Source organism: Eubalaena glacialis, chromosome 12 (assembly GCF_028564815.1).
Source record: "Eubalaena glacialis isolate mEubGla1 chromosome 12, mEubGla1.1.hap2.+ XY, whole genome shotgun sequence".
Lineage (NCBI taxonomy): Eukaryota > Metazoa > Chordata > Mammalia > Artiodactyla > Balaenidae > Eubalaena > Eubalaena glacialis.
In genome coordinates this window covers 103,552,901-103,566,048 of record NC_083727.1, presented here as the reverse complement: position 1 = coordinate 103,566,048, position 13,148 = coordinate 103,552,901, and the positions used below count along the sequence as shown (strand labels likewise).

At 43.1% G+C, this 13,148-nt stretch overlaps 1 protein-coding gene across 4 annotated transcripts; it reads left to right on the top strand.

Annotated features, from left to right (window-relative positions):
- Nucleotides 1–250: 250 nt before the first annotated feature.
- TENT5A (terminal nucleotidyltransferase 5A) lies at nt 251–4,812 on the top strand. Of its 4 annotated transcripts, none has more exons than XM_061207336.1 (3): nt 251–353; nt 748–1,312; nt 2,424–4,812. In XM_061207336.1, the coding sequence occupies exons 2-3, from the start codon at nt 785–787 to the stop codon at nt 3,198–3,200; spliced, it is 1,305 nt and encodes a 434-aa protein (XP_061063319.1). In that variant the 5' UTR covers nt 251–353; nt 748–784; the 3' UTR covers nt 3,201–4,812. The 4 variants fall into 4 exon arrangements, with proteins under 4 accessions (XP_061063319.1, XP_061063320.1, XP_061063318.1 ...); XM_061207337.1 differs by lacking the exon at nt 251–353 and adding an exon at nt 371–503 and having other exon boundaries at nt 765–1,312; XM_061207335.1 differs by lacking the exon at nt 251–353 and adding an exon at nt 371–503.
- The last annotated feature ends 8,336 nt before the right edge of the window (nt 4,813–13,148 follow it).

Genomic DNA, 13,148 nt, shown 5'->3' with positions numbered 1-13,148 from the left:
GTAGGGGGGGGTCCATACATCAAAGATATGTCTGTGCACATCAGTGCACACGGGAACCGCCGCCGGCTTCCCCCTCTGGGGACCGCGCCCGCCGCCGCAGCGCTAGGCTCCGCAAGGCTCCGGCCGCGGGGCGGCTGGGGGCGGTGCCCTATGCAGATGAGGAGGGTGTGGCGAGCGTGCGGCGCCGGGCCCCGGAAGCGCCGAGAGGCCCCGGTATAAAAAAAGTAGTGAGGACATTTCCCCCGCACAACTGCTAAAGCTCCAGAGACGGGAGCGTGTGCGGCGGCGGCGGCGGCGGCGGCAGCAGGAGCCGCCACCTCCGGGACCACCGCGGCTGAGGCGGCGCGGGCGGGGTGAGGGGCGGGAGTGGCCGGCGCGGGCGGCGGGGGTCTGGGAAGGACTAAGTCACTCGCCGCTGCCGGGAGCGCACTCGCGGCTCCTGAAGTGTTGCTGCCTCGCAGTTCTTCGCTCGCCGCGCTCCTAGAAGGGGCGGCCGCCTCCAGGTGACACAGACGGGACTCCCGCTTGCGCTTTCCAGATGCATCAGAGATACTTTTGGTGCGGGGCTGCTCTGCGGGGCGCGGCGCGCGCGGGCCGGAGACCGCGGGGGCCTGGGGAGGGAGAGTCTCCGGGGAGCCCCCGAGGCGGGGGGCGAAGCGGGGAGGGGGCGCGCTCCTTCCTCCTCGGGCCCCTGTCCGCCTGTCCGCCGCGCGTCTCAGCGCGCTCCTTCCCCCTGTTCTCTTTTAGGACCGACCAGGGCCCAGTGGCGTTCGGCGGGCACTTCATGGCGGAAGGCGAAGGGTACTTTGCCATGGCCGAGGACGAGCTGGCCGGCGGCCCTTACATCCCCCTGGCCGGCGACTTTAGCGGCGGCGACTTCGGCGGCGGCGGCGGCGGCGGCTTCGGCGGGCACTGCTTGGACTATTGCGAAAGCCCCACGGCGCACTGCAACGTGCTGAACTGGGAGCAAGTGCAGCGGCTGGACGGCATCCTGAGCGAGACCATCCCGATCCACGGGCGCGGCAACTTCCCCACGCTCGAGCTGCAGCCCAGCCTGATCGTGAAGGTGGTGCGGCGGCGCCTGGCCGAGAAGCGCATCGGCGTCCGCGACGTGCGCCTCAACGGCTCGGCCGCCAGCCACGTCCTGCACCAGGACAGCGGCCTGGGCTACAAGGATCTGGACCTCATCTTCTGCGCCGACCTGCGCGGGGAAGAGGAGTTTCAGACTGTGAAGGACGTCGTGCTGGACTGCCTGTTGGACTTCTTACCCGAAGGGGTGAACAAAGAGAAGATCACACCACTCACGCTCAAGGTAAAGCCCCCCGAGAGGGGCCGGGGGCGGCGGCGGCGGGCCGGGCGCGGGGGGCGGCGCGGCGGGCAGAGGGGCGCACGTCTGCGGCCCGGACCCAGGTGGGCGCCCTGGCTGATTTTGCTTTTGAGTTTTTTCCTGAGTAAACCAAGGTGCGTGCACTGTGTTGAGTGTTTCAGCTGCTTCAGCTTCCAAGTCTCCTGCTTCCTCCTCTGACCTGCCTTCTCTTCCTTCTCATTTTTTAACTCTTGGCTTTCCTTGATTGAGTCGTGTCCCGAGGAGATTCTGATAAGTGGAAGAGTGAAATGATGTGAATCTTTCATTTTTTTAAATTTTTTTTGAGTCATTTGATGATTTAGTCTCTGGGAAGAGAGCAGCCTGCAGCAGAGGCTAGTCAATGGGCTTATTATTGTATTGGGAAATGTGACTAGATTTCCTAGCTGCCTTCACGTGACGCCGTGTGTTAAGCATATATAGGTGCTTCTCCAGGTTGGTTCATGTGTTCAGGATATAATGGGTCCCCTCCTCCCCACTTTGGTCCAAAGCTCGTTTTATACAATTAGTTAAAATTATCCGAGGAACCAGCCTCCCAGAATGTCTTAATTTCGTTCATATTTGATTTTAGCTGCAGAAGCCCGGGGGGACCGACAAGATACAGATCCTGTCGGTTCCCTCAGCAGGAGGGGAACGAGGTGACTAGGGACCAGGGTGAGAGGCAGACCAACTTTTCCCTGTAGGCCCTTCTCTCTTTTGGATATTGTGGTGATATTGTGTGAATATAGTACCTATAAGATCATTCTCAAAAAATAACATTTCAAAAGTCAGGCATGACAACAGAATCTCTTAGTACTGTGCTACGTCTGCGAGAAGCCTCACACCAATATTTCTAGTCTCTTTTCCAGACGGCAAAACCACTCGTTAAATGTATTTCTTTTTGTTGTTGTTGTTTTGAGAAGACTGTTTAATGTTTAAGCCTGCAGGTAGTGTTTTGCTGAAACTTGACAAAACAGAAGGGAAGGAGCAAAATAATTCTCAGCTGGGACGAGGATGTACTTATTTATTGATTTTTTTTTCTAGGTTTGCTCATGTTCTTGTTTTGTCTTTTAAATCGTAGGAAGCTTATGTGCAGAAAATGGTTAAAGTGTGCAATGACTCTGACCGATGGAGTCTTATATCCCTGTCCAACAACAGTGGCAAAAATGTGGAACTGAAATTTGTGGATTCCCTCCGGAGGCAGTTTGAATTTAGTGTAGATTCTTTTCAAATCAAATTAGACTCTCTTCTCCTTTTTTACGAATGTTCAGAGAACCCAATGACTGAAACGTTTCACCCCACAATAATCGGGGAGAGCGTCTATGGCGATTTCCACGAAGCCTTTGATCACCTTTGTAACAAGATCATTGCCACCCGGAACCCGGAGGAAATCAGAGGGGGAGGCCTGCTTAAGTACTGCAACCTCTTAGTGAGGGGCTTTAGGCCCGCCTCTGATGAGATCAAGACCCTTCAGAGGTATATGTGTTCTAGGTTTTTCATCGATTTCTCAGACATTGGAGAACAGCAGAGAAAACTGGAGTCCTATTTGCAGAACCACTTCGTGGGCTTGGAAGACCGCAAGTATGACTATCTCATGACCCTTCATGGAGTGGTGAATGAGAGTACCGTGTGCCTGATGGGACATGAAAGAAGACAGACTTTAAACCTGATCACAATGCTGGCTATCCGGGTGCTAGCTGACCAAAATGTCATCCCTAACGTGGCTAATGTCACTTGCTATTACCAGCCAGCCCCGTACGTAGCAGATGCCAACTTTAGCAATTACTACATTGCACAGGTCCAGCCAGTGTTCACATGCCAGCAACAGACGTATTCCACTTGGCTACCTTGCAATTAGGAATCATTTAAAAGTGTCCTGTGGGGAAGCCATTTCAGACAAGATAGGGAAAAAAAAAAAAAAAGAAAAAAAAGGCTGAGTGACCCAGCCATGATTAGGGATACGTTTTGTGCAATGATGATCTGCTCCTGGTTTTAAACTTGGCAAAGCTTGTGGATCTTTTCATAGGTATGGGAGCATGATCTCAAAATAACCCACCCCACCACCACCGCCAACCCTCCCACCTCATTCTCCTACCCAGCTGGATTCTGTCCTGAAACAAAAGAGACCTGTCATTTAAAAGCAACCAGGTTCTCCTAAAATAACAAGGGAAAAAAAGCTTGATGACAATATGGGTTTGCAGTACCTGCTCCCATAGCTTTGCCATAGGAAAAAAAGACAAGTGGAGAGTTTCTTATAAGGCGGAATTCACAAAAGGGAAAATACAGAGGAAAAAAGGGTGTCACTCCAACGAAATTATCAATTCAGGAGTTCAGATAGTAACAACTGTACAGGAGGAAGGGGGACTCCAACACTGGGATTACTATCTGAGGCTCGTAGCAAGTGCTTTCTGTGGAACTCTCCCATTGCGCTGATAGAAACGGCTTGCTTCGAATGAGCCGTAGTAGGTTGGTGCAGTTCTCATAACAAACAGCAGAACTTAGGATGACACAATCCATTATTTCCAGCTGCGTGCATAGCTCGCATTTTTTAAATGTGAAAATACAAGCAAAAACAGCTGTAGCAAAGAAAGTATGCTCAAGGACCAAAGATTTAACAGATAAAAATACCCAAGTAGAAAAGAAATAGTAGAATATATAAAGAGTTTACTATATTTGTTACACACCAATATACATCAAAGTGCCTGTTGCCTTCTGAAAATTTGAAGTGGAAAAATTTTATGGTTTAATGACTATTTTATCAGGGACTCAAGAAGAAAATAAAACAACACATAAGCTTGTGAATGGTGGAGGAGATGCCCTATTTTTTCTTGACAAATACTTGTATAAAATTAACCTTGTTGGTGTGATATTATCCTAGGTACATGTGTATGTGTGTGTATATTATGTGTATATATATACATATTTGTGATATGTGTATATACACACAATACATTGATTATGGTCTAGAAAAATGTAGCATATAGGAAATGTTTAAATACTGTGTGCTTTTATGTTTTCAACAGGATGACATGAGACGTGGGCATATTGCAGTGATGAATTAAAACCCACATCTAAAAAAATTAAAGCGAATGAAGGAGGAAAACAATTAATATATTTGATAGGAAGAGCAGAGATTATACATTTTTAGTGAGTTTTTTTTTCCTTTTTTTTTTTTTTTTTTTTTGTGAGTCATAGAATTCCACAAATGGGAGAATATTTGTTTGGCAGAGCACTCTTTTTTTTATACTAAACTGCCATTTTGACAGTTTGAACCCTTTTACTTTTTGTAATACTTGCATACCTCCATGGTGTATAATCCAGTGGATCATGGATCAGTGATAGTCTGTTTAAATCCCTGACTGCTAAAAAAGAATTTCTGGTGATCTGAACACTACTTATTAATATTTAAATGAATTTTTAAATGAATGCATTGTGCATTCCAGGACCACTAGAATTTAGTAAATGTGAAATGACCCTTTTTAAAGAGTATTTGCACGATTACTTAAAATTTATATATGAAATATATATTATATATAAAATTTTATAAATTCATGCCAATATGAAACATCTTTGACCTGTTTGTCACACTGCATTTAAGTATTTAGTACTGTACTTTAAGTTCACTCACTTTGCATTCATTCAGATCCAACTTTATTTTCTGTTTCCCAAGAGACCAGTTACACCTTTGTGAAATGAACTGGCATTACTGTTTCAGTTCAGTGACAGCTAATCCTAAACCCAGCCCTTCTCTCAGCCCTTAATTCCTTTGGACACTGGTCTTTGAAAATGTATTTGTTAAAAACAAATCTAACACCCGAAAACCTTCCCTTTGTATCGTGAAACAGCTGCACAATCCCTACCAAGTCTAGTGGATGACTGCGTACTCTGATTGTTGCTGTGAAGAGTCAACCAGATTTTTGTCATCAGTTAAAGAGGGATTGGGGAAGAAACTAGCATCATCCTATTGGCAGTGTAATTTATTTGTTATCTGGGCATCCCTCAGATGCTCAGTGCTGGTTTAATCCATCTGCACTACCTTTCTTGTGCATCTTTCTTTGAAGCCTTAACCGGAACTTGATGGGTTTGCTGTAGCAGCGTCCCTGTGAATTCTGTCCGAGCTGTAACAGCTACTGCACTGCCACTCACTGTTACGTAGGGAACTCTTTCTTCTCCCACGTTGGCTCAGACTCCCTTACTCCAGCCCTGGGTTTGAAAAATTCATTGTAAATTCCCAGGAAATATTCCATTTGCTGGTTAAGCCTGATACTTAACTGTCAGCAACCAGAGCTCCGCCTCCTTACCTGTTTGGAAGTTTCCTAAAAGAAAACTAAGGGAACGCTTCGGGAACAGAGGAGGAGTAGCTGGTGATCTGCCTTCTTCCTTCTCATCCTAACTCTTGACCGATGAGTCGTCCGCTATTTCAGAAAGAATCTGGAGGTCTCTGGCTCTGCCATTGCTATGCCATTGCTATAACCTGCTGTTATTTTATGACACAGATTTTTGTTTGGAGGGGCCTTCTTGGAAAATACGCTTTTCATTTGTTTTCTCAGATATTTATGTTCTCTTCTTGCTTACTCTGGGGCTGGTAGCATAGTTGGAAATGCCAGCACCTGGCATTCAGATAGAACAGGCTGTACTCAAGACAACCTTCAGCATTTACGTTAAGATTTATATAATTTATTTCCCTTTTGTATGTACTATAGTCTTGTGCATATGTAGTTGAACAAACAGTGGAATATATGTCTCTCTTTGTGGATGTGTGGCCTAAACATTTGAATGTCTGGTGAGAGAGAGCCGTGTGTCATAGGTCAGAGAAAAGGACAGCTCTCAATTCCTGATTAGTGCCTGTGATTTGCTTACCTTTGTGTTTATCTGGTCGCGTGTGCTGTTACTTTAAAGCAGGAAGAAGTTTTTTATCTTCTGGAGTCTCTTCTCACCTGTTCAGCCTGGCATGTCAGGGAACACTTCACCTGTGACAGTGCCCTTTTAACAAGTTGACTTTGCAGTAAAATCTCGTTGCCTCAAGACGTCCTACATCAAGATGGACTTTTCCCTTCCAGAAACGGGATCAAGTGTTTGCTCACTTTCGTAATGGGTGGATTGTTTTAACGTGGCTCCAAAATTGCAAGGATGGAAGAATGTCTGTAAGCCAAGCCAAGGAGGAAACGCCAAGAAAAGTGAACATACCGTTTTTTTGCCACCCCTTTCTGTTTGCTGATCGTAGGTTGCCTTATTGTGCGTAAAGTTGTTTTCAATGCAATGCTTGTCAAATAAATATTGTGAACTATTTTGTAAATGAAATGTATTATGTTAAAAGCTGTCAGCAGTTCGAAAATAGGCTTTTTTGTTGTTTGAAGACAACGTGTGTTAGATGAAACCAAAAAGCCAAAAAAAAAAAGTAATTTCATATATACCACCTGTTGGAATATAGTATTTCTTTATGATCTCTTATAGTATAGCCTTTTCAGCGCTAAGAAAGAATCTCTGTGTAATACGTTGTCGTAATAATGGCTTGCTAACAAAGTACATGGTCAAAGTACAAAGTTGGAAGATGTCAAGTAACTTGGCGAGACTGGCTGCAAATCCTTGCAGAATGGAGGATGCTCTGCCCGCTGGCTGTCTCTCTCTCCGACCTCTCTACAACCATCGCCTGCTCCAAGAGGCCCTGATTGCAGCACGCCGCACCTGGGGTCACTCTTTTGGAATACTTTCACTTTAGTCTGTGTCACAGGCAGAAAAGGAGTTGCTGGAGAATGGACTCTTAAAAACTGACTCATTTGAATCAGCGCTAGAGGGAACAGATTGTGAATTTTGTTTACAGCATCCAATATTTGGATTTTTTTTTTTGTAAATAAAAAGAAGTTATTTTTTTCTATTGATTTGTGCGTTGTTTTCCATCTCTGTGCTGGCTAAAGACCATATCCTCTGAATCCAACCTGTATCCATGAGAAAAGATGAAGCAGTGTTTGGAGGCGACCCACCTTTATCAACTTCTGATTGGAGTGCCAGTCATTAAAATGCCCAGCTTGCAGCCAGCCCATCTATGACTGGCTCAATAAGCTCCATTAGAATCTAGATAATGGATGCCAACATTTTGAATCTGGTTGTGAGCTTAGCTGTGTTAAGTGACCCAGTCAGAGCTGTTTTCCAGGATCTCCTGGCACTGGACTGTAGGTTTGCTCTAGCCCTGAGGGGGCCTTGGTTTTTAGGAGTAGTGTAAGCGTTGTGATTGAGTCATCCCTGGTTTTATATATATCATCCATTTGAGGCTCTGTAGTGTTATTCAGAGTGTTTGCCTCGGGAGGGAGGGAGTAAGTTTTGGCAGGCACTAATTGAAAGGGAAAACGGAAGGAAGAGCAATCACAGGATCTAATATGTTGTGCTTTGTTTGTATGCATATGCTGGGTGCAAAGATGTTGCCCTTTTGATGAGCATTTCAAATAGGTAATCTCACCTGTTCAGATTGCCAGGGAGCATCCATTTATTTATTTATTAATATTTTTTCTTTGTGTCATTTTGGAGATTTTCTCAGTACTAGTAGCATGAGAATTTGGTAAGCCTCAGCTATTATAGGACATCCTTGTGGCTTTTTAAAACCGTTGAAAGTCCTGACGTTGGACAGAATACATGCTTGATGCTGCGGCTATGAAAGAGCCATTCGTGGTATTCAAAGCCAGTTTTCTGTCACATATACATCATAAAATACAAGGTGGTTATTTGGTTTGGTAGTGTTATTTGTGTGTCATTCTCTTCTTTGTTGCAACCTCTTCATTTTTTTACAACCATCCCTTGCATGTCTGTGGTCATCACAGAGTCCTTTTCCAGCCAGGGTTGAATAAGGACAGTATATATTAAGCTCCTCCTGGACTTAGGTGTACCCTGCTATTTCTAGTTGAATTACCAGACTGCACCTAGCTAAGCCTAGAGAGAAGTAACACACCCTTCTTTTCCTTAGGAATCTTACTACCTTAACATTCAGTGGCTTTAAGAAGAAAAACAAAACACAAAAAATTAATACCCAGAAAGCAAAAACAAGGAAATTAAAATCATAGTTTTAAAATATAAAGTAGAATAAGAACTTAAAATCATCAGATACCTAAGAAATTAAACTGTAATTTCCTTCTTAGAACCAAGTTTGAAATAATGTGAATGTCCTGCAGTCTAATAGCAGATACAGTCAAGCAGGAGGCGGGGAGGAGAAATGATTTTAAAATGACAGTGGCTTTCACCCAGCAAGGCCCAGGTCTTGGTTTCTAATGCTGTGCTCTAGGCCACCTTTGACAAATGGCTGGATCAAGGGCTGGGGCAAGGAATATACCAGAGGAACCTGGAGCATCTTACAGTTCCAGAAAGAAAGGGTGTGCCAAAAAAAAAAACCCCACAATGATGCAGGGTGAGGGGCATGTCAAAAGGACACAGGGGCCACCTGAAAGAACTCCAATGGCCAAGCTAGAGCAATTTGAGCAAAAAATAAGTAGTATTGGATTATAATGCAAAGTGTAAAATATCCATGCATCCACACAGAAATAGATGATTGCATAAATAAATAAATAAATAAATGGAGGCAAAAAGATAAATTTCCTGTGCAGAATTCCAAATAATCTGTGTACATACTGCTCACTCCAGGAGGTGGAGTTTAACTCCTTACCTCTTAAGCATGGGCTGGGCATGGAAAAGGGTGAGAAAAGAGTAACTGTACCAGTGTAGAGACCTGACAGACCGTCTAAGCCAGGTGACAGGTGATCATGGTCCCCGTCACCAGTGATAAATCAATGAAGATAACAGATAGTTATGGCGTGGTGAAAATGGCAGTTTACCTCTGCAATCTTCCTCCCCAAACCCATAATGTCTAATTATGAGAAGAGCATCAGACAAATTTAAATTGAGGGGCATTCTGTAAAATATCAGACTAGTATTCCTTAAATCACCAAAACAAGGAAAATCTGAAAACTGCTACAGCCAAGAGGAGCCATAAGGAGACATGACAACTAAATGTCATGTGGTATCTTGGATGGGATCTGGAGCAGAAAAGGACATTAGATAAAATCTAAGGGAATCTGAATAAAGTACTGTATTCCTGAAATAATGACATTTTTATATCTGTTTATTAGTTATGACAAATGTACCATGCTAATGTAGGACATTAACAGTGGGGAAAGTGGGTGTAGGGTATATGCAAACTCTCTGTACTCTCGTCACAATTTTTCTGTAAATCTAAAACTATTCTCAAATAAAACATTTATTAAAAAATGAAGACTGAGTGATTCTTTGCTATTTCTAGGGAAGTGACTCCATTTGTAAAATGAATAATGAATAGTGAGTTTTATTTTTTTAATGTCTACCATACTTAAAGTGTTAGGAGAGCGTATGAACCAGTAAAAATAGAATGATGTGTTTTACTCCAAAGTTTTAGAGAAGCTTTATCTACAAGTTTTGGAGAAAAGGAAAAGGGTTGAAGAGAGCTGATTATAGGCAAGTGTTTTTCCGTAGAATAGCAGGAGGAGTTCATATTACCTTAGAGTTTTAAGGAAAGGGAATACTAAATGTAACTACAAACCATTGTGTAGATATTTATAAATGTGGAGTTTTAAAATGAGCAAGGGACTAAAATTTCATCGCCCTAATATACAGAAAACCCTGGGGAGTTGTTGAGGAACTCTTTGCGAGGGAGTAAATGATATGATTTTTTTCTAAATGCCAGGGGAGGCTAATAGTTCATGGAGTGTTGAAATGAATTATTATTTAATATAAATAACCACTTTCACAATTTACCTGCTTACCTAAGCTCTTTCAGCATATCAGGTTTTCTTAAAGTGAAGGGACAGCTGTTCTTATGTTTACTTTCTCACCTCAATCACTGGCATTAAAAATCGTTGAAAAATGCTGTTTTCAAAAATAGATGCCCTTAGTAATTTTTAAAAGCAGTCATGCCAGCTTTGCTGTTTATGAAGTTAGGACAAGGCCTGTGCTTTCTGCCGAGGGACACGGAGCACCCCCCCCCCCTGCAGGAATTTATGAGTGTGGGGTTAAGTTATTTCGAACCTCCATAATGGAAAGTTCCCTTCAGGATCCCCTTCAGAAACTGTTGATTTTCCAGTACAGTGTGTACTTATCAGTAATGCCAAGATTTTGTGGCATCATCTGGCCATGTCATTAGAAAACGGCTGAAACCCTATTCTTTTTTTTTTTCTTCTTTTAGCAAAATTCAACATAATGAGCTACACTAGGCACTATGGATAACGCCATTCTGTGCATTAATTCTGAATTGCATAAGGTCTGGAGTATCTTCCTGTATATCTCTGCCAATAAGGTAAAGACAATCATGCTTCATTTGTTCTTTATTTTAATAGGGAATAATAAAAAAGTATTAAAATATCTGCATTTTAGAGTCCAGTTATCAGAGAAGAGAAACAAATTCAATCAGGTTCAAGGCCCAAAGGCTGAATTAGAGTTGCCAGATATCGTAAATAAAAATACACGATGCCCAGTTAAATTTGAAATTCAGAGAAGCCATGATTTTTTTTTTTTAAAGTGTTAAGTATGTCCCATGCAATATTTTGGACATACTTATACTGAAAACTTATCTGTATTTATCTGAGATTCAAATGTAACTGGGAGTCCTGTATTTTATCAGGTGACCCTGTAACCTATATGGGATTACAAAATAAGGCTGAAAAAGTTTCCTAGTATACAGTAAGAGTTCAGAACACTTTATAACTTGTTAATATCTAACTTCAGGTACCATGAAACACTCACTGCATTCACAGGGAGTATGTGTAGCAGCAAACCCTTTGAAACATGGTTCATTCATTAAATATTTGCTGGATGCCTTTTATGTGTTTAGCCTGTGCTAGACTCTGAGACCCAAAAGAAGTGAAAGGACTGGTCCATTGACCTTTAGAAGGCTAGGTTCAACTTACGAGTAGAACTTAGTTGCTGAAATTTAATTTTTTCAGCTACCCTGGGGTTAATTCCTCGCGAGGCTTAGCTCTGCATGGGGTGCCGTAAAGAGCCCTGTGGACTAATGGGGAGTCTGGATGAGGGTAGTAGCCCTTGAAATGTGCCTTCTTGGGAGCTTTCAGAGGCAGATCTCCCCACAGGTAGCCCCTGTGTGGACAGGCGCTAGCCATTTGCTTGTTTGGGCAGGAAAGGATGAAAAGTAGATATTTTGCAATTTCTGTAGAGGGAAGCAAAAATTCTCCCCGAGCTTCCGGACACTTGCGTTCTCTTTTCAAAACCACTGCGAAAATCTTTAGGGCTTAACTAGAATGCACCTTGAAATTTTATTGCCCTGTAATCCTTTTTGCTGCAGCACATTAAAATTCCCTTGAATGTTTCTTATGTAACTGCGTCTGGTTAACTGTCATCTTGAAGTTATTACAACTTAGTCTTTGCTGCTTTTTTTTCTCCAGAGCTGTGAAAGTCCTTTTCTCAGATGCTTCTAATGCACCAAACGCACCACGCACCCCAGACCTTACCCCCTCCCCATTTGTGTAGCACCGGTTGTGTTGTCAGTCTGGGTATTTGTTTTGTCAGGGTAGAGATCTTATTTAAGGAACATTTCTAACTGTCATTGGTTATTTATGTACTCCCCTGGCCTGCACTGGGTAGGAGAAATCCACAGCTTTCACCATCATCAAAACATTTAATAAATACTTTCTCATGCCCTTGGCTTGATGCTCTGTGAAGAGTTACAAAGGGTTGTACAAAGCTGGCTCCTTTCACTAGCAGTCTTAATTGAAAAGTGAAACAGGGATATGAACAAACAAATAAAACACAAAGCAGCAGTGAATTTGCCAAACTATGAGTGGCCAAGCTTGTTGCCACTTCAGAGCATCTGCTGGTTGTTCCAGCTCCTTGGAAAGCTCTTTCTCCAGATTTTTGCATCTCTTGTACCCTAACTTTATTAGTATTATTATTATTATTACCATCATCAGTTATTGAAATGCTAGTTTCTCAGAGAGAGCCTCCTACTTAAAATAGAGTTTCCCTCTAGCATTTTTACCAAGTTACTCTAAGCCTTTATCCTAATTTTAGATGCATATTATCAGTACATCTGTCTCTACCTGAAATTGTATTATAAATGGATTTATTTCTTGATTTATGGTTTATTTGTCACCATAGAATGAAGTTCCATAAAGGCCGAGAACTTTGTCTAATTTACCACCATGTTCTTAGGGTCCGAAATAACACCTACTATGCAGGATATGCTTGTTAAATGTTGGTGAGTGAATGAATGACCGAATCCCATTTGGCTCAGGATGAGAGGTGCAGCGAAAATATCTATTGGGGAAGGTGTTAAAGAAGATGTAAGAATAGTGAAGAGTAATAGGGAACCCAGTTAAAATAAGAGCAGGATCTCCGAGATTGTCTGCTTATGGAAGGGGTCCAGAGGAGACCCGGGTGGAAAACTTCCAGTCTTGAGGTAGGAATGGAGCACCAAACAATAGGAGAGAGACGGTGTCTGTGGGGATGTTTAGGGCAGGAGTCTTCAAACCTCTTCTTGGTTCCTGTGCTCAAGCAGTTGAGAACAGTGGGCCAGCTTGTGTGGATAGCATTTATGTGGCCTGGTGCTTAGGGCAAGAGTGACAGGAAGCCCATCTTCTAGTGCCCACGGGTCTGTTCTCTTTGTTCCCAAATCAAACCTCATCTGGCAGCCTGGTAAACTGAGGACTTCAGTTGTCCTGGGCCGTGACTAGTCTCTTTTTCATCACCTGCTACATCTCTCAGAACTCAGGAATCCCTGAGAGAAGTTTTCCAGACAATGAGTACAGAGACTGAGGTCTGTCTCCTATTTGAAGTAAGG

Bases quoted from the DNA above. Each gene is read 5' to 3' on its own strand.
- TENT5A (XM_061207334.1), top strand. From the start codon at position 539: ATGCATCAGAGATACTTTTG. The intron at 559-747 runs GTGCGGGGCTGC...GTTCTCTTTTAG, and splicing joins ATGCATCAGAGATACTTTTG to GACCGACCAGGGCCCAGTGG. The intron at 1,313-2,423 runs GTAAAGCCCCCC...TTTAAATCGTAG, and splicing joins TCACACCACTCACGCTCAAG to GAAGCTTATGTGCAGAAAAT.